This window comes from Phragmites australis, chromosome 11, assembly GCF_958298935.1.
Source record: "Phragmites australis chromosome 11, lpPhrAust1.1, whole genome shotgun sequence".
In the NCBI taxonomy this organism is placed as follows: Eukaryota; Viridiplantae; Streptophyta; class Magnoliopsida; order Poales; family Poaceae; genus Phragmites; species Phragmites australis.
Genome location: NC_084931.1, coordinates 4,427,433 through 4,449,006, shown reverse-complemented (window position 1 = coordinate 4,449,006; position 21,574 = coordinate 4,427,433). Strand labels below are relative to the sequence as shown.

The 21,574-nt window shown below is 40.9% G+C and overlaps 1 protein-coding gene across 1 annotated transcript; it reads left to right on the top strand.

Moving 5' to 3' along the window:
* Window positions 1–7,768: 7,768 nt before the first annotated feature.
* Window positions 7,769–14,107, top strand: LOC133883922 (boron transporter 4-like). The gene is made up of 14 exons (XM_062323328.1): window positions 7,769–8,018; window positions 9,380–9,486; window positions 9,576–9,658; window positions 9,892–10,084; window positions 10,179–10,317; window positions 10,399–10,564; window positions 10,648–10,814; window positions 10,917–11,090; window positions 11,326–11,421; window positions 11,505–11,621; window positions 12,245–12,567; window positions 12,655–12,922; window positions 13,347–13,478; window positions 13,696–14,107. Exons 2-14 carry the CDS (start codon window positions 9,383–9,385, stop codon window positions 13,777–13,779), a joined length of 2,046 nt encoding a protein of 681 aa, XP_062179312.1. The 5' UTR covers window positions 7,769–8,018; window positions 9,380–9,382; the 3' UTR covers window positions 13,780–14,107.
* The last annotated feature ends 7,467 nt before the right edge of the window (window positions 14,108–21,574 follow it).

Here is a 21,574-nt window from a genome sequence, read left to right as displayed (position 1 = left end):
GATTATTTTTAATGAGCAGGGAATCAATTAACAAGATTTACAAAATTGATTTCATCAATTTTGGAGTTACCAACATTTAATTATGGATTAATGAAGCTCAAACCTATTTTATTAACCCATGCAATTTAAATACATATTTCATAGCTCCCAGTATTTTTAACATGTATATAATGATCATATAAAACTAACAAAATTAGTTTTATAATTTTTGGATCTATATACAATTTTCTATGCATTTTACAAGTTCCAGCCGATTTAATATTGAACAAATACTCTATTTCGCATTTTCTGAAATTTCTCAATTATCAAAGGGCCCGCAATATTCTTTGCACTCCCGGCCGGCTAGTCACTGAGACTGACAGCGGGCCCGACCGGTTTGACCACAGGTCAAAATCGAATGAGCGCGGGGTGATACAGTATCAGCGGCATGGCGAACAGCAGCACAATGCGATCAGCGGAGGGCACCTGCGACACCAGTATGAGACGGGGGACTCGATTGAGGGGCATGTGATCACGGGCGATGACCGGAGGGTGGCGAGCGGCGGCACACATCAATGGAAGCATGGCGGTGGCTATCAAGCACGCCGGGATGAAGTCGCTGGAAGAACAACCGTGGCCATGAACAGTAACCAAGAAAGAAGCAAGCTAGCAACTTCTGGTGTTAGTTTGTACTTAGTGTCTTCATTTTCTTATTTGTTTTCTCGAATTTCTTAGTGATCGAAAAGTTATCATAAAATCCAAGGATCAATTTTGCTAGATTCTATAATTCACGTGCAACCCATTTTAACTTGTTTGACCCATAATGCCTGAGCCAATTTCAAACTAAAATTCCCCAAACATGCAACTTTTTTCCAACTTGTGGTAATTTTTATGCCTCCAAAACCATCCCCAAAAATTTGGAAAAAATCACTTATATTCTTCACATGACAGGGACTAATTTCTAAAATTGTTTTCAACCCTATGTTGTATAGCAATATTTTGAGTTGCTTAACAAAGCACCAATTAACATCAATTTTCATAATTTACGTTTAATTGAAAATGCATGTTCATAATTCATCAAAACAATTAAGCATGATGCCAATGATGCTTAATGACATGCTTAAGCCTTTTGGGCTGTTACAACATATGGTATAGCAAAACTGGCAAGAGGAGCAGACGAATTCGCAGAGAGCGAGGACATGCTCTAGGATGAACTACCGATCATCATCATAGTTGATGCATCGCTGTGCAGAGAAGCACCATGCCACCTGGATACCGCAGGAGACCGCGTCTCATGGTTGTGCAAAGTGGCACCATGTGCTGCTTCCGCACGTGGACACGCACCGACGTGTAGACAGACGTCAAATCTGCGACAACGGATCAGGGATGCACAACACAAGTGGAGGTGAGCACGTACACAATAGGGCAGCACCGATCATGTAAGAGCAGCACCGACCACGCAAGTCGAGGATATCAAATCAGAGGCTTAGGCCACGAGTGCTGAGGTAGTAGACATGCAGAGAAATGTTGGCGGTAGATGAACCTGACGAGAATATAGATGGAGTCGACGAGTTTTTAGAGGAGAGGCTTTAATGCCATATTAGGAAGCGTTACAACCTCCGTAGGGCCACGGGTTTGTGTTAATATAGATTGATGAAACACAACATGATTACAAGTCCTAACCGGATACAACTATATGTAATACATGGATTGGTTACAACTCAAACAAACTCTAGCTACTTTATCTCTAACACTTCCCACCTTATGCTTCTTCATCTCATCTTTGTCTTCTGTCTACAACGACGCTCCCACTATCGAATCATAGTTACCAACCATCTCCTTACGCGTTGGTGCTGGGCCAACGCTAAGCCTTCCACGTCATTGACATCGTCTACTACTCTCCTACATCCTTGCTCTGATGCCACCACCATCGCCTCATTGCATCGGCATGCTACTATGTACCGCACCACCACTTCAACCATCCCTCTAGCCCGGGAGCCACCACCTGGAATCCTAACTCCCTAACCCGGAACATAATTCTCGTTGTGGCATTAGTGTAATCTCTCCTACTTTCAATAGGTTAATGCCATGAGAAACTAGCCTAGTATCATTTTGATAAGCATAATTTGCATGTTGGTACAAGCCTTTTTATCTCCTTTCATTAGACTCTTGCCTACGGTTTCAAAACAATGCTATTGATAAAGATCAATACTAGAAGAAAAAAAGCCTTCAAGAAGAGAACACAAGAAGAAAAAGAAGGACCGAGGCATCGACGACAAACATTGCATGCAATAGTTCCTGACTGGATATTTCAACTAGCTCTTGTGCGCACATGCCTTATCAAGACTGTTCATTTTGCATTGAGATTCGTGCTAAAGGGGTAGGTGAAAAAATCATAGAGTAGGTGAGGGAATCAACAGATGGATGAATATCATATGGAAGGAATTGACAAACGAGATAGGTCATGCATCCATAAGGACATGCGGAGTTGTATTTCACAAGAGTTGTTAGTCAAACTACAACAATGATGCCTCTAAGAGCATCTACATCCAGGTGCTAACTCATTTCTCTCTCCCTTGCTTCTGCATAGCAGTGATGGATGCACATGCTCTAAGCTTGTTGCCTCCACCACATAACTTGTGTTTTGGTAGAAGCTGATGCGAAACAAATTTTACATCTATGTTTAATCACAACTTCTACTCCTTAAGGGGTTGAGCCAGAATTTTGTTACATCTCAAGGTAAACTCTACCAGGGCCAGCACACTACTACATGAGTTGCGGGAAGTTCGTGCATCGGGTTTACCTCGACTTTAAGTTGCATCGGAAAAATCTAGGGTCAGTCTAATTCTCACTCAATTTTTTTCTTTATTAATCATGCGAATTTTGAGCCATCCGATTTGCTTCCAATGGTTCAGATGAGTCCTTCATTTGTATACAATAACCTAACCTAAATCACACCCACCTCAAACCGACATGCCTCCACTTCCCCACTCTGCCTCCCACTAGCGCTCTACCTCACCAAGAGCCTCATTGTCATCGTCCCAGCACAAGCACGGCCCACTGACCACCACCTCCTCTCTCCTTCGCTTCCCTTGATGCCCATGAATCCATTTGTGACAATCTAAGCTATATTATTGTCGGTTATTGAGCCGACAATGATAATCATGGATTATCAATGTCGGATTGAGTAATGGCAATGATATAATATCAGTGTCAGTTGGATCCACAAACCGATAGTTATACAAACTATCACTGTCGGTTTTTGAGCTAATTCTGTCAATTGATATACTTACCACTGTCGGTTCCAGCTATAAACCCACAATAATACTCAATCTAGAGAAAAAAAAAATTTAAACAAACATGTAATAATTTATCTGAGTTTTATATTACTAATCTTTAGAAGTTTTATATCACTCTAATATATAATTAAGTCACTAATAATTACTAACTCCATCATTATACACCAAAAATAAAAGATACAGTCACGTGGGCAAAAGAACTCTAAACCCGCTGTGTGCGTACGTCTACCACGACCATTTAGGGTCAACCACGATGACAAAGAAGTAACCATCATCATCGTATTCTGCAGCTTCCTCCCGCATGTCGGCCTCCTCCTCCTCTAAGCTCCTGGGCCTCTTTGCCTTCAACTCATTGAGGAAGTAGTCCCAAACGTCATTATCAAAGGTGGAACCCATCGATCTGCCAAAGTTCAAGAACTGCACCTCGTCTGAGTTCTCCGGTGGGGCTGGAGTCTCTTCATCAAACAACGACGCGGGTGTGAGTGGTGTGGCCAGAGATGGTGGTGGCAGAGTGGCTAGAGCGGGAGAAAGTGATGGAGTGTAATCCATCGCGCGGTGGTGGCAGTGGAGGGGAGAGGGTGGAAGAGACTGAGTGTGAGAGTGAGAACGAGTGAGATGAGTGATCAAGTTAAATTTAAAGGCGTTCGGGAGAAGCCGAACAGGCGAATGCTAGAATTCGTACGGTTTGTGGGTTATCACTACTGGTTTAAATACTACCGGTAGTGATAGCCATTATCATTGTAGTTATTAAAGACACATCTTTTTATGAACTGGTACCGTTGTTAGTTCGTTTTACGATCCGACAATGATGTATCACTGTCGATTTTTAGCTAGAATCAGTAGTGATAAGCTGATTATCACTGTCGATTCATGTTACTAACCTATAGTGATAAGTCGATGATCATTGTCTCTTCTTGCTAGCTCAGCCTTTTATGTGCGCCTTGAGCTTATGAACTGGTAGTGATAAACTATCATTGTCGGTTATTACCGAACCAGCAGTAAAAGGGGGGCAAGGATGACCCTTTTGTAGTAGTGTTATTTAAAGATGACATTGATCCACATCAATGGGAGCGACTAAAAAGAATCTGATGTCGTCTAGGGGGGTGAATAGGTAGAACCTGAAAAATTTTCAAACAAAAATGCAGCGGATCAGCAAAATGTGGACTCTCCGTAGATTTTTGCGGCCTCTCTGCAAATATGCGAAGGTTCTGCAGAAATATGCGGATACTCTGGATATTTCTGGGAGAATTCGAAAATGTGCCTATGCAGCAACAACGTGAATCAAGTCCACGAGTTATCAAGCACCAGATGATGTGTTCCAACTTTTTTCTCTAGATACCTACAGCTTAAACCTTACAAAGAGATTGATCGGGTCGAAGCCCTAAGAATCAACAAATACAAGATTATGTAACAAATCACAAGAGATTGACAAGTGAGACACAATGATTTATTCACCGAAGTTCAGCCACTCCATAAAGAAGTGCATACGTCTCCATTGAGGAGCTCACAAAGAGTTGGGTCACTTCCAACCCTTTCCTCACCCAAACGATCACAAAGATCAAGTTAGGGTTACTTACTCAACTCATAGGGATAAAGCAAACGTCCTGGGGCTCACCACAAGATTAGGAGCTTGATGGGCAATGTCTAGCCATCTAGGTGGACGAACCACCAAGAGTAACAAACACGAAATCACCAGCTCGACGAAGAAAATGAGTGCTCAAAGATTGGAGTTGTTCTCTCTAGCACTAGATATCTCTCCCAATCCAACTCTCAAAACTTTGCAAATCTCAAGCTCGAGCAAGGTGGAGGAGAGTGCTTTTGGCTCTAAAGTTGTTCACCTTTTCGAGTAAAGCAGCAACTAGCCAAAGGGGGGAGTGAGAAGGTATTTATACCCAACTCCCAAAAACTAGTCGTTACAACCATCAGAATACGAACTCTCCACAAAATTACAGAGACTCTGATCCACAAAAGTGTGGACCTTCCGCACACCCTTAGGTAACCTAAACTCCACAAAAGTGCGGACTATCCGTAAAAATACGGACATTACGTATTTGCACATCTTTACAATATAAGGGCTAACCTAGATGCACGTGTAGTGTTCGAGGTGTCTCTCATAGGTTGTTAGATCTTTTAAGCACTGTTTCTATGCAAACAAGTAAACTTCGTATCCCCCTTAATAGTACGGCATCCTAAACTCAATTTCAAAAGATAAATAAATTTAAAACTATACGATCCATTTTCTTTTTCCTTTTTGAGGGTTACCATGCATCAAATTCTCACTTGATTGAATTACACTTGTCCATTCTTCATAACTCATTAGTTCTTTAGTTGTTTTGTCGTTATCACCAAAACCCACTTAGGGGCCTAGATGCACTTTCAGCGACCACATAACCATCATAAGACAACGAAAGGCCACCGTGAGATATAGCCACCACCATTTCCGCTATAGTTAATTTGTTTTCCCTCCCTTAGATCTATTGTAATAGGTCTCCTTCATCATTTTCCGGTGTAAACATTCATCTTATCAAGATGAAGTTGTTCATCTTTGCATTAATTGTGTTCCTTATTTATTTGATAATAATCTTTCATGTTATTATTATGAGTTTAATTTCCATTATATAAGCGAGTAGTACCTTTAAGGATAGACTACGTTTAGATACCATATAGCACGTCATTAATGTAGATCAGGAGTAATCTTAACGTAGTCTTTTCCTATGCAAATTATTATGTTTGTCTCTCACATTTCTCATGTTTGTTTGACCATAAATACGAGGATTGGATCTACGAAGGGAGGCAACAATTGTGTTGATGACTAAATTGTAGATCGAGGTTTCATGATAGAGACTATACCTTGCTATAGTGAATAAATTCCACATTAGATCAATGGTACAACCACATCACATAAAACGTTATTTCAAGATTTGTCCCTTAATAGACATGTATAGCGATGATGTCATATGCACTAAAGAATGATCATTCTTGCCTAATGGCCAACAAAAGACCAGAGAGAAGGAGAACATTAGGGTATGCCACCCAAGTGACATGCATGTTTAATTTTTGCATTTAATGTTTACCTTATTTATTCTCTAACATGCAGATCATTTTCTGATCTATGTGACCTACTAGCTACATGGTTTCGGTGTGTCCTCTACTCTACTTTAAATCATTGTTGTCATCCTTGTTAATTACAACATATTTTATTTCTCGCATTTAATAGTAGAATTATTTTTTTAGGATTTTGCATTTAAAAGTATTTAGTCCCCTCTGCATTACAACCAAATGATTCAGTGATTGCAGGTTAAATTATAGTGCAATCTTAGTAGACCAACTGTCTCCTTAAGGAATCAATATTTAAACTAAGGTCACTATAAAGATTTTGTGCTGTACATTCTTCATAATGACATTAGAAAAACAACCACTTATAATAAAGATGTGTTACAAAGCAGCACGCCCCTTCTCCTTTCCCTTTTCATCATAGAAGTATGCGGCTCGCCAGGAGAACAGACACCTCTTTTTCTTCTGGGTCTCTACCATCGCTTCCTTTTCCTGGTTCTCTGTCCCAAACGAAATCAAAATAGATCTTAGCCAAGGGGTCAGCGGAGCAGAAGGCTCACAGTCGCTGTTGGGGACATAGCTGCTAGAGCCTCTTTTCAATTGATCCCTTCCAACTCTCTCTCCTCCTTCATAGCCCCTATATATGTCTTTCCCATTGGGTCTCGATGATCCGCCATTGGGGATGCCACCAATCAATATGGAGGTCAGGGAGGAAAGAGTTTCCACTTGAAATTATCTTGATGACTTATTCTGGTCCTAATATTTATCCACTGAACATTTATCGCTGTAAGAGCTATAGAGATAGCATGTCTGTCACGCTGGACAAATCAATAGAGACCACATAAGGATCTACGGCTACGTGGCGCACACGTGTAATGATCAAAGTGACATACGAATCTAAGAGTGTATCTAAAAACACTTTAAATTTACATATGTAAGACTAAACTAAAAGTTCTTATAAGTAGGTAAATAAAATCTTATATCATGTAATGGTTTTTGTAATTTTCGCAACTTTTTCCCAAAATCTTCGACAGAAAATTTTTCGACAAAGTTTTCACACACTTTATTTCGAAAAAGTTTCCAGGTGGAAAATATCTTTGATGATTTTTTTGGTTCAAAATTGTTACCACAAAATATGTTCCAGAAAATTACGAAGAAATTTTTGGTCCACCTTTTCTCGGAATGTTTTGTTTTGTTTCTTTCTTTGAAAAAGTTTAGAGGTGAAAACTTTTGGTCGGGACCCGGGAAGGCCTGGCGCTGCGTGCTGGCGGTGTTTTACCGGTCGAACTGGAAACGAAGGGGACCGGACAAAAAATGAAGGAGGAGGGAGTTGCCCTCGCCTAAAAGGGACTGTCGGACTCGGGTTTGAGGCCTGTCGCCAACCCGACCCATGACGCCCTGCCCGTTTGCCCTCCTCGCTCCGCCGACCCCACAAGACAGAGAGCCATCAGACATTAGCGGCAGGCGCCGAGGCGCGTCGCCTTCTCCTCTCCACCTCCGCCTCCCGTCGATTTGCCCGTCTATAAATAGCAGGCCACTGGAGAGGAGGAGGCGGCCTCCTCCAACTCGCCACCCCTCCCCCGCGCCTCCGCCCACCGACGCCTAGGGCTCCGCCTCGCGTCGCGGTGGAGGCGACGTTGCGCTGCCACCCGCCGCCCCCCTAGGCCTCGCCTCCCCTCCTCGCAGGTACGTACGCGCGGCTCCATCGGTCGCGGTGTGACTGTTGTTCATGCGCGCGCATCGCTTTGCTGCTGCTTGATTAATTGCTTAATTTGGTGGTCTCTACATTGGGAGATTTCGATTTTGGGTCGTTTGGATACGGTGCAATGCGATACGGCAGGATGGATTTGTCGCGCTGCATTTTTTTTGTTTTTGTTTTGGTTTGGTTCCCGTCAATCCGATGTGTGTAACGAAATGGAGCGAGGCTTATTCATTTCCAGCGTTGTTCCATTTCGGAAGCGCTTGCATTGGGGTGACAATGTAGTCTGATTTTGTGCTTCAATTGCGTTGTGCGTACGGCCGAATTTGAAGAATTTTCGTTCAGCAAGCAAGCGCTAAACTTGAACAATCGACGACAGTTCATTCATGGGTTAATTGGTGTGGTGTTGCGACCTAATTTGCTGTGTTTGATGCCTCTCACGTACGTCACGGCACTCATTCACGTTCAGAAAGCTCGCGGACTCGTTTATTTCCAGCAGGACGGAGCCCGTAAGGTGAATTGTTCAGGGTTATTTGCATTTCCTAGCTAGTATCTTTTGCATTTCTGCTCGATAGGCTCCCAGAGTCCCAGTACAGCAATCCCCTTCAAAAACTTGATCTAGACATGCAGAACTTGTGTGTAGAGGGAATCGGCCTGAATTTGATCGGTTGTTTTTTTAACGAGAGCATGTTCATCCATGTAGAGTGCATATTCACGTATCCATGCCTCCTTCCTTCTTGGGTGTTTGATGTGTCTCGGTTTTTTGACGAAGATTTGGGCAGTTACCGAATTTATATGGCCAAAAAGACTTTTTCAATGGTCCTGTTATTTATGCATGAAACCTTTTTTTGGGTCTTCAGAGCTGTCAGTATACTTATGAAAAATGTGCTGATACCAAGCTAAAGATAAAGATAGCATCAGGTCGAAAAGAGAAACTTATCACGGGATGGTTTGGAGACCGGTCAAACTTCGTCCTCCAGTGTGCTACATATAGCATAAATAACAGGCGCGCACTCACGCACACACCCAATTGACCCTCCAATGCCTTTTAACTGCTGCTTTGTGTGCAGTGTGCTAGTTATGCAATTATTGTCAGAGACAACCAAAAAAAATTCTTGCGTGTTCTCGATTGTGTTTCATTGTGGTTGTCTCCAACAAATCATAGGCCACATTTTCTGTGGTAATGCAGTCTTTTCACTCACAGTTTGCTTGTGGAACTCTCCAGGCATATTTCTCTGAAAATGTCATCTACTGTTTGTAACGCATTGTGACTCATGAACTGTTTGTAAACCATATGCATACCTTTGTGACCTCAATATCTGACTATTTGGAGCTATTTGTTCTTCAGATTATGGGACCTAAGAAAGCCCCATTTAATGGAGTAGTTGAGGATTTCAAAGGAAGAGCAGCTTGCTACAAACAAGACTGGCATGATGGATTCCGTTCTGGGTTCAGGTTTGCGTAACACCATGTCGTAAATGTTTGTACATCTCTTCGTAATTTAGCCTCTCGTGTTCATTGTGCTACATGAAATCTATTGTCAGGATACTGGCACCTACGCTGTACATATTCTTTGCATCCGCGCTTCCTGTTATAGCATTTGGGGAGCAATTGAGTAAAGATACAGGTTGGCTGTTCTTCCTTTCACTTGCAGGATTAGTAGAATTGTGATTTGTGGCATAAGCAATTTTGCCTGCATGCTAACTATTTTTACAAACATGGGCATATTTGAAAGCAATAAAAGTTTGCTCCATTGCTTGAAATTCACATTATAGAAGAGAATAATCAAAAAGGTAATTCCAAAACATTTTTCTTAGGCACAGCTGCTGAGTGCTGACGATTAAAATTGGCACATTTCAGATGGTGCACTGACCACAGTTGAGACATTAGCATCAACTGCTATTTGTGGAATCATACACTCAATAATAGGCGGACAGCCACTATTGATTGTGGGAGTCGCAGAACCGACTATCATCATGTACACCTATATCTACAATTTTGCCAAAAATCAGCCGAACCTGGGAGAAAAATTGTTTCTGCCATGGGCTGGATGGTAAGGGCTGAAAAATATAATGAACCCTGATTTAGTTTGTCATTCAGTTACACTAAATACTATCTGTATTTCTTTTTCTTGGGGCCTTTGGCAGGATTTGCATCTGGACTGCCGTCATGCTGTTCCTCATGGCAACGTTTAATGCTGCAGTTATTCTAAACAGATTTACAAGGTTTGCAGGAGAACTATTTGGAATGTTGATCACGATTCTGTTCATGCAAGAAGCGATCAAGGTAAGCGATTGACCATCTGTTAAATCTAAATGCTGTACTAATTTAGTATTAGTTACTGACTACATGGCACGTGTACCATAGGGGATGTTAGGTGAATTCAGTGCCCCTGAGGGTAGAGATCAAAACCAGCCGACATTCGAGTTCCAATGGCTATATGTCAATGGTTTGCTTGGAGTTATCTTTTCGATGGGCCTGCTATATACTGCAATAGCCAGCAGGACTGCAAGATCATCGCTATACGGCACTGGTTTGTCATATGGCACCTATGTACTTTTGATTCCACAATAGTTTCCATATACTAACTACTAATGTTCCAGATAATACCTGCAGGGTGGCAAAGGAGCTTAATCGCTGACTATGGTGTTCCACTAATGGTCATACTCTGGACAGCATTGTCATACTCATTGCCAAGCAAGATCCCTTCAGGGGTCCCTAGGAGGCTCTTCACCCCGCTTCCTTGGGAACCCAAGTCACTCCAGCATTGGACTGTAGCGAAGGTAATAAAGCAGTTTACTTTAACTCCAGGATATAATTATAGTTGTTTGTGATCATGGAATTTTGTTATGGCTATTCCACATTTTTCATTAATGAACTTGCAGGATTTGTTTTCTGTCCCTCCAGCATATATACTTCTGGCTATTGTGCCTGCTGCAATGGTTGCAGGGCTCTATTTCTTTGATCATAGTGTAGCTTCGCAGATGGCTCAGCAGAAGGAATTCAATTTGAAGAATCCACCAGCATACCATTATGACATTTTGGTCCTGAGCTTCACGGTAATGGTGTGTTCATTTGTAGTTGCCTCTGTAACATAAACTTCGTTTGTTATTTTAGGGATGCCACTCTTACTAAAATGTTGAATTAAACACCAGTGAATTCCTGCTGATTATAGGAAATAGAAATACATAAGAAGTTGGTACAAAATAGTTGTTAAAAATGTATATATGGTATCAGACCTTTTACTATTGTGTTTCTTCCTTTTTTTTCTTATACTATAGAAATGTCATGTAGGTCTTGATCTGTGGTCTTCTAGGCATTCCTCCATCAAATGGAGTACTTCCCCAGTCCCCCATGCACACAAGAAGCCTTGCTGTCCTCAAGAGGCAGGTTGGTGATTTTCACAGGTCTTTATCGGTTACCTGTTATACAGTTTAACCTTGATCATCTGCCCTTTCTTCCATTCGAGACAGTTACTTCGCAAAAAGATGGTCCGAACTGCCAAGGAGGGCATGATGAAGAATGCTACTGGTTCAGAAGTTTATGGTAAGATGCAAGAAGTTTTCATAAAGATGGATGATGGAAGCAATGTGAGTATTTATCCATTAAAACATGTATTATCTTACCCTATGCTTTTCTCATTACACTACTAAGGCTTCGTTTGTAATTGTAGTGGATTATTTAAAGCAGCCATTTATTTCCAATGATGGATATTAAAGTTAGTTGAAAGCATTTATTATATAACTGTAATAGAGAGATATTACAAGAATTAGTAAAGGCTAACTGGTTCCCTTTAGGGTCGTTGGGTTGCATAGTTTCCTTGTAAATCACAACTTACTTTTCCAATGATGGATATTGCGCTCGGACTAATGCGCATTGTTCAGGAAAAGAAAAAGAAAAAAGATTCCAAGTGTGGCGCATCAACTGCAAATTGTCACTAAATTACAATACTGGATCATTTTGCTTGATGCCTCTATTTAGTTTTCTTTTCCCTTGGAAAGGCTTTTTCACCTTATGTTGTGAGTGCTGCAATGATATTTATTTACTCACTGTTATTAGTTATTACCATTAAGCTTGTGCGAGATCGGTGTCCTACTTAACAGTTTACGAAATAGTTTCAAAGCTCATATAATCTTCAGTCCCTCTATACATGAAACGGAGATTTGCATCAAACTCCTCCATGCAGTAAAAATATCTCTATGACATTCTGCAGTCTGATTCTGTCCACAAAGAGCTGAAGGACTTGAAGGATGCAGTTATTCCAGAGGGGAATGGAGCAGGGAGTGTGCCCGATGTATTTGATCCTGAAAAGCATGTAGAACCTTACTTGCCGGTCCGAGTGAATGAGCAGAGAGTTAGCAATATGTTGCAGTCCCTCTTAGTTGGTGGTTGCATTGGAGTTATGCCGCTCATTCAGAGGATTCCGACATCAGTTCTTTGGGGTTACTTTGCCTATATGTCCATCGACAGCCTTCCTGGGAACCAGTTCTGGGAAAGGATACAGCTTCTGTTCGTCACACCTCAAAGGCGCTACAAGTAAGCATCTATTAACTTCATCAGTAACCAATATGAGTTAGGACACGAGACCTTCCAGTAATTCTTTATTTGCTACAACTGTAACAGGGTTCTTGAAGGTGCACATGCGTCCTTTGTGGAGTCAGTACCTTTCAACAAGATATCTGCCTTCACGCTTTTCCAGCTAATTTATCTCTTGATCGTCTTTGGGATGACATGGATACCAGTAGCAGGAATCCTTTTCCCGTTGCTGTTCTTCTTTCTCATTGTCATCAGGCAGCATCTCCTCCCGAAATTTTTCGAACCACGCCACCTGAAGGAATTAGATGCAGCTGAGTACGAAGAACTTGAGGGGTTCAGCCCTGATCCGTCAGTGGTATGAAATCCTGACCCACCTGGTTCTATCTATTGGCCATTTACTTTCCTAGTGTATACGTGATGCATGCTACTTTCAGCGCTAGTTCATATGTTCAACTGAAATTTAGCAATGTCTCTTGAAGGTGCACCAGCATATGTTTTTGCATACCTCTGTTCTAGACTTTTTACTTACCTGGAGCATGGTTAATTCTGGCCACCTGAGCCTCCCCCGCCCCCCGCCCCCCTTCGGATTACGTTGTGCATTTCTAATCTCACAGTAATATTAGTCAAGTGGTTGCACATTTTGAACAGTGTAACCTTTATGTTTATATGAAGTAGCTATGTCCCTAGACTATTCAGATTATATATCACTATCGAGTCTAGATTGCTTACATTTGCATGTCCTGAGATGATCTGAATTGATTCGGCCCTCCTTTACGCAGGACGACGATGAATCTGTTCGCAGCCGCGACGTCCAAACTGAATACGCTTCCGAAATACTGGATGAATTCACTACTAATCGTGGAGAGCTGAAGCGCAGAGCCTCGAGTTTCCGCGATGGGAGGCTGCTCCAGGTACCATTTTGCGTAAACAATGCTCGTATCATTTGTATTGTACCTGTACCCGAGGAAAATCAAATTTAACTGACTGTTCTTTAAAGTTGCCAATCAATTTAGTACCATCAGGTTTTGTAACACAGAAAACTCCCCTGATAAATATTAGAGTTGAAACTCGAAACCTCCCCTGATAAATATTAGAGTTGAAACTCAAAGCTCTATGTTGGTTTGACAGCTTAATTCGGTCAAGATGACAAGAGAGCTTTCCCGGACTACTTCGAGAATTCCAAGGATTATGGAAGAAGAACGAGAAGACTGATCTCTCTTTGCAACTACAAACTCCAAAGACGCATTGGGTGCGAACCGAGTTACCGCGGCCTGGTTACGTTCTAGATACCGAGTTACACACACGGGGAAGAGCCGATAAATGTGGCAGAACTGTGCATGCAAAAGAGCTGTATGTACTGCTGTACAAAAGAGATGGGAGGGGATACAAAAGGGATAGAAGGGGTTTATACCTTTGTTGTGTGATGTGCAGTGTCACTAATCGGGAAGGATAACTACACGATCGATGTTTAACTGCTTGATTTCGAGATGGGAAAAAAATTCTATAGCGTCAGTGCTACGTAGCACTGGGCCTAAATTTATGCCGCTAATTACTCCGTTTAAGAATGTAACTTGTATTTTGTTTTAAAAAAGTTATTAAAAAGAAACTTTGATCATTAATTTATCTTATAATATGTTTTCATGTTATAAAATTAACATCATATTAAAAGTACTTTGAAATATAAATTTATTGAAAAAGTTTATATAGTACATACGCATATAATTTGATTAATGGTTGATTAAAACTTATAAAATTTGTTTTTTTCAAAACAAAATACGCCTTAAGAATCGTAAGGAAGTATATAGAATCAGAGCATCCCTTCCTCGGTGCTACGAGGCACTGATGCCATAAATTTCTTTTTTCCACCGAAATGTTATCACCGCCTGCACCTTACATTGTTCAAGTGAAAAGAGCAACTATATTATTTATATATCACTAGTCATTGGGCTTGTCTATGTGCGGGTGTCAACCAGAAGCTATGGGAGGTGGTCGATGTGCATAGCGTGCAACGCGCTGGGCAGGCAGGCCCGTGAGCAGAGGTGAAACGCGGAGCGGGATTTCTGTGAGTAGAACACATGCGAGCAGAGTAGTAGAGATTGAATGGCATGAGGTGAGTAATTTCTGCGAAAATTAGAAGTAGTCGGCAGGACTAAAAACAAAATATACTATCTAATAGAAGAATTACTGTATATTTTTTAAATAGTAGAGATACTCGATAAAAACTGACTAAAGCCAGAGCGGCTGACACAATGACGAAGTACCAGCATGGTCAAACTCTATAAACCGTATAAATTAAAAAAAATGCAGAGTTTCTTTTTTAGTGATAAAGAATACGCAGGTTCTTCATAAAAAAAAAGATACGCAGGTGCCAACTCTGACGAAAAAAGCAGCAGAAAAAAACAGTTGCAGTGTTGTAGACCTGGTCATGCACGGAGGGAACCGGTTCCTGTAGTGCGACTGTTCGCGGAATACTGCAGCTGAAATACCGTGTCAAAATTTACTGTAGCAATTGGTGCTGTAGTGATCGGTGCTGTAGCGATTCATCAGCACTGTTCATCACGGCAACTGTGACTGTAGCAATTGGTGCTGTAGTGATCCGTCGCTGTACGGAGAGGGCCATTTCTACAGATGTGCAGTGTTGAACTGTTGTGCACCTTTTCTCTTGAGATCGCTCCTCGGCAAGCTGGCCAAGAACGATGAGGGTCAATTTCATAAAAAATATTGATCGGCTTATCTACACTCTTATTAAATATATGAGTTATAATAGATCTGGTCAATCTTTATTATTTATTTGAGTTGATTAAATGATCACCATATAAAGTTAGATCTATTTTTCCTTTCAAAAATATATTTAATATTCTATTATTTGCATCTCATACATATATGTTCAATATTTATCTCCCATACATTTAAAAATATATTTAATCTCTCGTTATTTATCTTCTATACATAGGCGTCTAATATTTATCTTTCATATAATCATCAACAGGTTTCTCCAGAGGATGTACCACCTCCCACACTTCGTCTATAGCATCGGCTTTCTGTAGAGGGTACATCGCTACCCGCACGTTGTATCCGTTGTCGTCTACCACGGAGATCACCTCTGTCGTATTATCTTTACACCAATGTACTATGTAAGAATTATTTTTATCCCCTCACTAATTGGTCACCATCTTGATACTGCTCATAGCGTTGCTATGAACAACCAACTTTGAACGATATGGTCACCTCTACCCTCATATATATATTATGAATTTATATAAATATGTTGTGAATTTTGTGTATGTAAATCTCTCTTTTATTATATTATTAATTTTTTACTTATTTAGATTGTTATATGTTGAATTGATTCTATATGTGTGAAATACGTGTGTAGTTTCTAGTTCAGTGAAAAATGACAATCATGCGATATAGAGAGTGCGTAGATATCTGAGTAGAATGGAGGGAGCGCAACAGCCTCTTATGATCGGCGGTGAGTTAATCGTAACGACATAAGGTTAGCCAGTTGACCAAAAAGGAACAAGAAGAATCGGAGATTTGTGGCAGGATAGCAAGATCAGGCCACAGAGGAGGGAGAAGAATTATAGCCTGTAGGTGGAGAGAAGATATCATATTCAGTGAACCGGCTCCTCTTACTTTAAAGGCAAGGTTAGAGGCGAATATTACCGTGATTTTTCCCTCGCTGTGATCTGTTGGATTGGAAATTGACCGTCCAGATGTAGCACTACAGTCTAATGCTACAGTATTGAATCGATCACTCCCTCACAAATTACTGTCCGGATCCCAGATTCAGGTTCTCCGAGATCAAGAAACCAATAAATGTGAACAAGAAATGAAGAGCCGGTTATATTCGGTTCATGGAGAGACTCGCCGGTGTCCACTGGTTTTTTTTTTTTTTTTTTTTGAGCGAGCGTGTCACGGACTCACTGTGCGAGCCGGCAGCCGCGCAGAGCGGCAGAAGCAGCACCGGATCACGTGTTCCCTCTTGCTTTCTTCTGTCTCTGTCATCGACGACGAGATCCCATGTTTAGTTGGTTGTTTAGTCGTACCAACCAGATCACCATTCACAACGTAGGTCTGCAGAGATAGACGAGCATCAATAAATATTTATAAATCAAATGACTATTTAGTTAATTAAATTATACTAGCGTCAATTTATGAATCGCTCTATGTCCGTCGCTAAGGTCCAGCTGACTAGGGACCGAACCGCGCCGATCAGAGCCATTCTGCAGGACTCCGCGAACAAAGGGGAGGGCAGCTGAAGCCGCCGCTGCCGGATTGCAAGCCACTGCTCCAACTGTCAACAACGCCGTGAGACTCAACAAGCTATCGTGGATCTAGATCAAGGTAATATTGATCACAGCACCGAACTGCATCCTCAATCAATCGCAGGAGTGGTCATGGTGATGCCGTCGTTCGGGTTGGGCACCGACTGTCTCCAGGACTACCGTCAATGATCCCCAGATTCGACGATGGGTCTCATGTTCGCTATTGTTCGAGTCCGGTGAAGCTTATCTAGTGTGTGTGTGTGTCTATATATATATATATATATATATATATATATATATATATATATATATATATATATATATATATACACACGGCTAGATGCTTCATAAATTCAAGTGCTAAGTCCGTGCAGGCAGCTGGTGTACCGCTAACAGGTCAAGCGGCGACCATATGAGAAGCCCTAGATGGATGTCATCGTCGCGGTCAATCGATCGGCGGACTTATTTGCTGTCGACACCATGGGTCCCTAAAGAGGGCATTGCTGCTTCTGCATGCAAATGAGTTTGTCTCGCTATCTTTTTTCTCGAATATATAAGAGAGCTATGTATCTTTATATTAAGTTAAGAAAAATCGGTCAGGAGGTTCCAAGATTCTAGTTCATCTCGCTATCTGTTGTTGCCTTGCTCCGTTCATACCTTTGAGTTGCAATGGGCAGTCCTGAGATCAACACCCTCGAGTCATCGGCACCTAACCTGTGACTCCATTTCAGCTGAGCAGCTATTTCTATCATTCTATGTGATATAGGGAGAAAATACCTAAACCATAGACTCCGTTTTCCCTGAGCAATATATATGAGTTAAAAAAAAATCAAGAGGATAGCCTGGCTGGCTGCTTGGCAGACCTCTAGAAGGCACAGATTTTCTAGTTTTGCTTCTCATATACGGTATCTCCTCCGGTGCGTGTGTGAGAAATTTTATTAGGATACTGTTGCGGTGTGATTATGAACAGTAGAGAAAGCGAGTGGAGAATGAACTCGGTAGTTTCTTTATTACAATGTTGATGTCCTTTTATACAAACTCAAGGGGTGCCTCCAACAGATATTTTCAACTGCTAGTTGCAGTTACATAAAATTGGTCACATGTTAATTCTAACTGCAGCACTCCCCTTAATCAATTTTATCATATGTATATAACACAATTAAATCTTTTCTAAAAACTCTATGAAAAAATATGAGGAGAAATATAATTGTAAAACATCCAACCCGCAAAACATCGGACTAGGCGACCTAATGGAAAACGACAACTATGTAAAAATCTGGCCAACTCATCAACTACAAAGTTACTACGACAATATCTAATTATAGGACTCAACAATGTTTTTTTTAATTATTTAGGGGTGCCTTGGAGTCAAATTTTCTTCCACTCCACTACCTCACAATATAATATTTATCCGATCGTTGGATGCCTTCGGAACGACTAGAAGGCCGCTTACCCTTTCACTTACTGCAAAGGGTTGCTCTGTGGTTTGGCGACGTGCCTGTGCCTCGAAACAAGTTTTTTTCTTCTTCTCATGAATAAGTACAATGTATGGTCATCTAATGAAAATTGACAATTATACCAGATAGAACTTGTCATATAGTAGAAACTGAGGATAATATGTAAAGTGATAATAGTTGTTTCCCGCCGGCGCTTCCTTTTCTGGGATCTGATTTTTTAATATGAGTTAATACTCACTGATTATATATTAATATCATCATTAGTTGAATCGCGCTTTGCATGGAGCAAACCTGGCCCGGGGGAAATGAAGTCAAAATCTGTTTCCACTGGAGAATGCTCGCGCCGATTTTGCATCACTCGGAACAGACTCATTTGAGTGCCTTAGGATCTGTTTGTTTCTCCTGCCGATTGTGAGAATTTAGATTCTGGATTGTAGATTGTAGAAGCTATTTTGAGGTGGATTGTGGATTGTGTCATAATTCAAATCTAGATTGCTGTAATCTACTTTTAAAATCCGTCCATTTATTTACATAATTCGACTAAAACATAATGTAAAATCTAAAATAAAAAGAACCTTAGGCAACCAAAGAACTGTTCCAGCACCGCAGGGCCAGGTCAGCCCCGATGCAAGATGCAGGCAACCAAACAGGACTGCGCAGAGCTGATTAGATTTGAGAAACACCGTGCCGTCCAACGACGGGGACGGCGCCGGTGACCGTGCGGCGTGGCGGTGAGTCAGCCGGCAGCCACGCAGAAGCAGCAGCCAGGCCGTACCAACGCAGCACCACGAGTGATCAGAGCGGACGAGCTGACGAGGAGCCGAATCAGCTGGACGGGACACAGCGAGACGACTATACCGAATCTGTAGAAATAATACTGATTCAAATACATTAATAGATAAAACACACACGATTTTGACGAATTATCTGGTTTCAAAAGGAGATTTTACTAGTAATGAAGTGTAAACTATCTGATTAACTCACCTAAAGAAATTTGACAATCATATGAAATAATCAAAACACGACATCTAGAAAGTTGTAGTTACATAGAAGAATAACGGAGACGTTTGTTTCTCTTATATCAGAATTAAAAGGTCGCCCACTCACTTCCCCTTCTACCTGAGTCATTTTCCCTCTCTGTTTGTGGCTCAAGAAATGTAGGGCATGTTTGGATGACAGTCCATGCTAGCCCCGCCAAAGCATTAGTGTGCTGTTTAGATGAACGTCAATAATTAACCTGTTTAGGTCATTTTCAGCTATATTTTCTTCATTTCGTTCTCTTTTTATTCTCCATTTTGTTTTCATTCTCTTTATTTTCATCATTTCTTTAACAGCTTTCATTTGAGTTGATTCATGAAACGAAAGGAGAGATAATATCAAGATAAAAAGAATAGAAATGAAAGTAACTTTATGACGAAAATCATAAAGAAAAATTATTAAAACACTAAAAAGAACGAGAATCTCTTCACGAAGAAAATATGGTTCGTGAAGAGATTTAATTGGAGATAACCTTAGATCATTCATAGCCCACGCTACTCTATTTATCGTCAATTCACGGACAGAACAGGGGGCCGAGTCCCTTCGCCAAAAAAAATTGGTGAGACAGTTTTTGGCTGGGCTAGCAGGGCTCCATCCAAAGGTGCCCATAAACACATCCAGTACAGAGATATACAATTAACTTACAATGTACCGCGTGGACATCCGGCCCTAGGAAACATAAATAATCTGGCAGGCCACCTGTTTCAAAGTGACGAATAGAAAGCGACGATAAAAGTATATATGCTATATGTTAGTCATTGGATATTTGCAAGCAATGTGGTTATGCAGTCCTTGGATATTTGCAAGAACTTCTACAAGGCGTACTTACCCTTTCATCTTCGGCAGAGGTAGCTGCTGTAGCAACATGCGTGACCCTTGGAACAAGAATTTTATTTATTAAACAGGCGAAGAACAATTGATTTGATTAGAGCATGTAACAGAATTTGATAGGTTACACGAGACCGAATGCGTCATCTAGGGAGATAGTGACAATTAGATGCAATATAACATATGGATGCACACAATTTAGCGTCATCTAGGTAGTGACAATTAGATGCAAAATAACATATGGATGCATACAATTTAGCGTAATCTAGATAGTGACAATTAGATGTAATATAATAGATGGATGCACCTGATTTATTCTTTCTTACGAAATTGTCATTCTGAGATCTCCTTTGAATTGTATGATTTTTATAGGAATTTTACATGATTTCAATCCTTAGGAATTTTTCCTATAAGGCTTTTTTTTTTGGAACAAAGGAGTTATCAAATTCTTATGAAAATCCTATGAAATGGTTTCTTTTACAGGAAATTCTTACAAAAATCCTATAAAATGGTTTCTTTCATAGGAATTTTGAAGGAATTGTAACATGAGGTCCAGTCTCATGGGAAATTTCTTGTGTCTATCTTTTTCTTATGATTCTTATGTTTTTTCTACGTTCCATTCAAAAGGGCATTCCTATAGTTTTCATGTATTTTTTTATTATATAGGATTCAAAGTGCTATAGCATTTCAATCCTACGTTTTTCCTATTCCTTTTCATAATCCTGTGTTCCAAAAACTCCCTGAATTTTTATTTGTTCTCCTTCTTTTATTGCAGGACACATTGTTTCCACTGATCATCGCCAATGCTGCCAAGACTTGTTGATTTCATAACAAGATTTGTTGATAAAAGCACAATCTTTTCCTCCTGAACATAAATCATTTGGTTAGTTTTAGGTCATACCGCCAAACAATCACAAACTCACATTCCCCTTCTGGAACGCCCAAATTAAGATACACACCAGTTGTAGTTGTGTTGTAGTAGCAATGAAAGAGCTGAGCAGCGTGGGCCCACTTGTCGGTCGCCCAGAAAAGTAAGCATACAACAGTAACGACAGGAGGAGCCGTAACGGACGGACGGTAACCGTCACTGTACAAAAAATAATGTTACTAGACGTAGTCTCATGTATTTAAGGTCTGATTCATACTATGACACATGGTAAATGTTATTATAAAACTTATAATAAATACAAAAGAAATCATCTATGATGAAAAAGAATTACCATGTATCACGCTATTAATTAGCGTCCAGAATACATACGGCTCTGGTATGATTATTTTCCGTGCACAACACGTGGCACGTAACGAACCCGTGCCAGGATCCTCGCCACGTGTCCACGCGGCGGTCTTATCCACTCGCTGTCCCCCCACCCCCCTTCCCTTTCCTCCCGCTCCGTCCGCTATAAATTCCCCGCCACC

Coding starts and splice junctions, on each gene's coding strand:
- LOC133883922 (XM_062323328.1), top strand. CDS start 9,383: ATGGGACCTAAGAAAGCCCCATTTAATGGAGTAGTTGAGGATTTCAAA. Junction 9,659..9,891: donor GCAATTGAGTAAAGATACAG/GTTGGCTGTTCT, acceptor GGCACATTTCAG/ATGGTGCACTGACCACAGTT. Junction 12,923..13,346: donor TCAGCCCTGATCCGTCAGTG/GTATGAAATCCT, acceptor TCCTTTACGCAG/GACGACGATGAATCTGTTCG.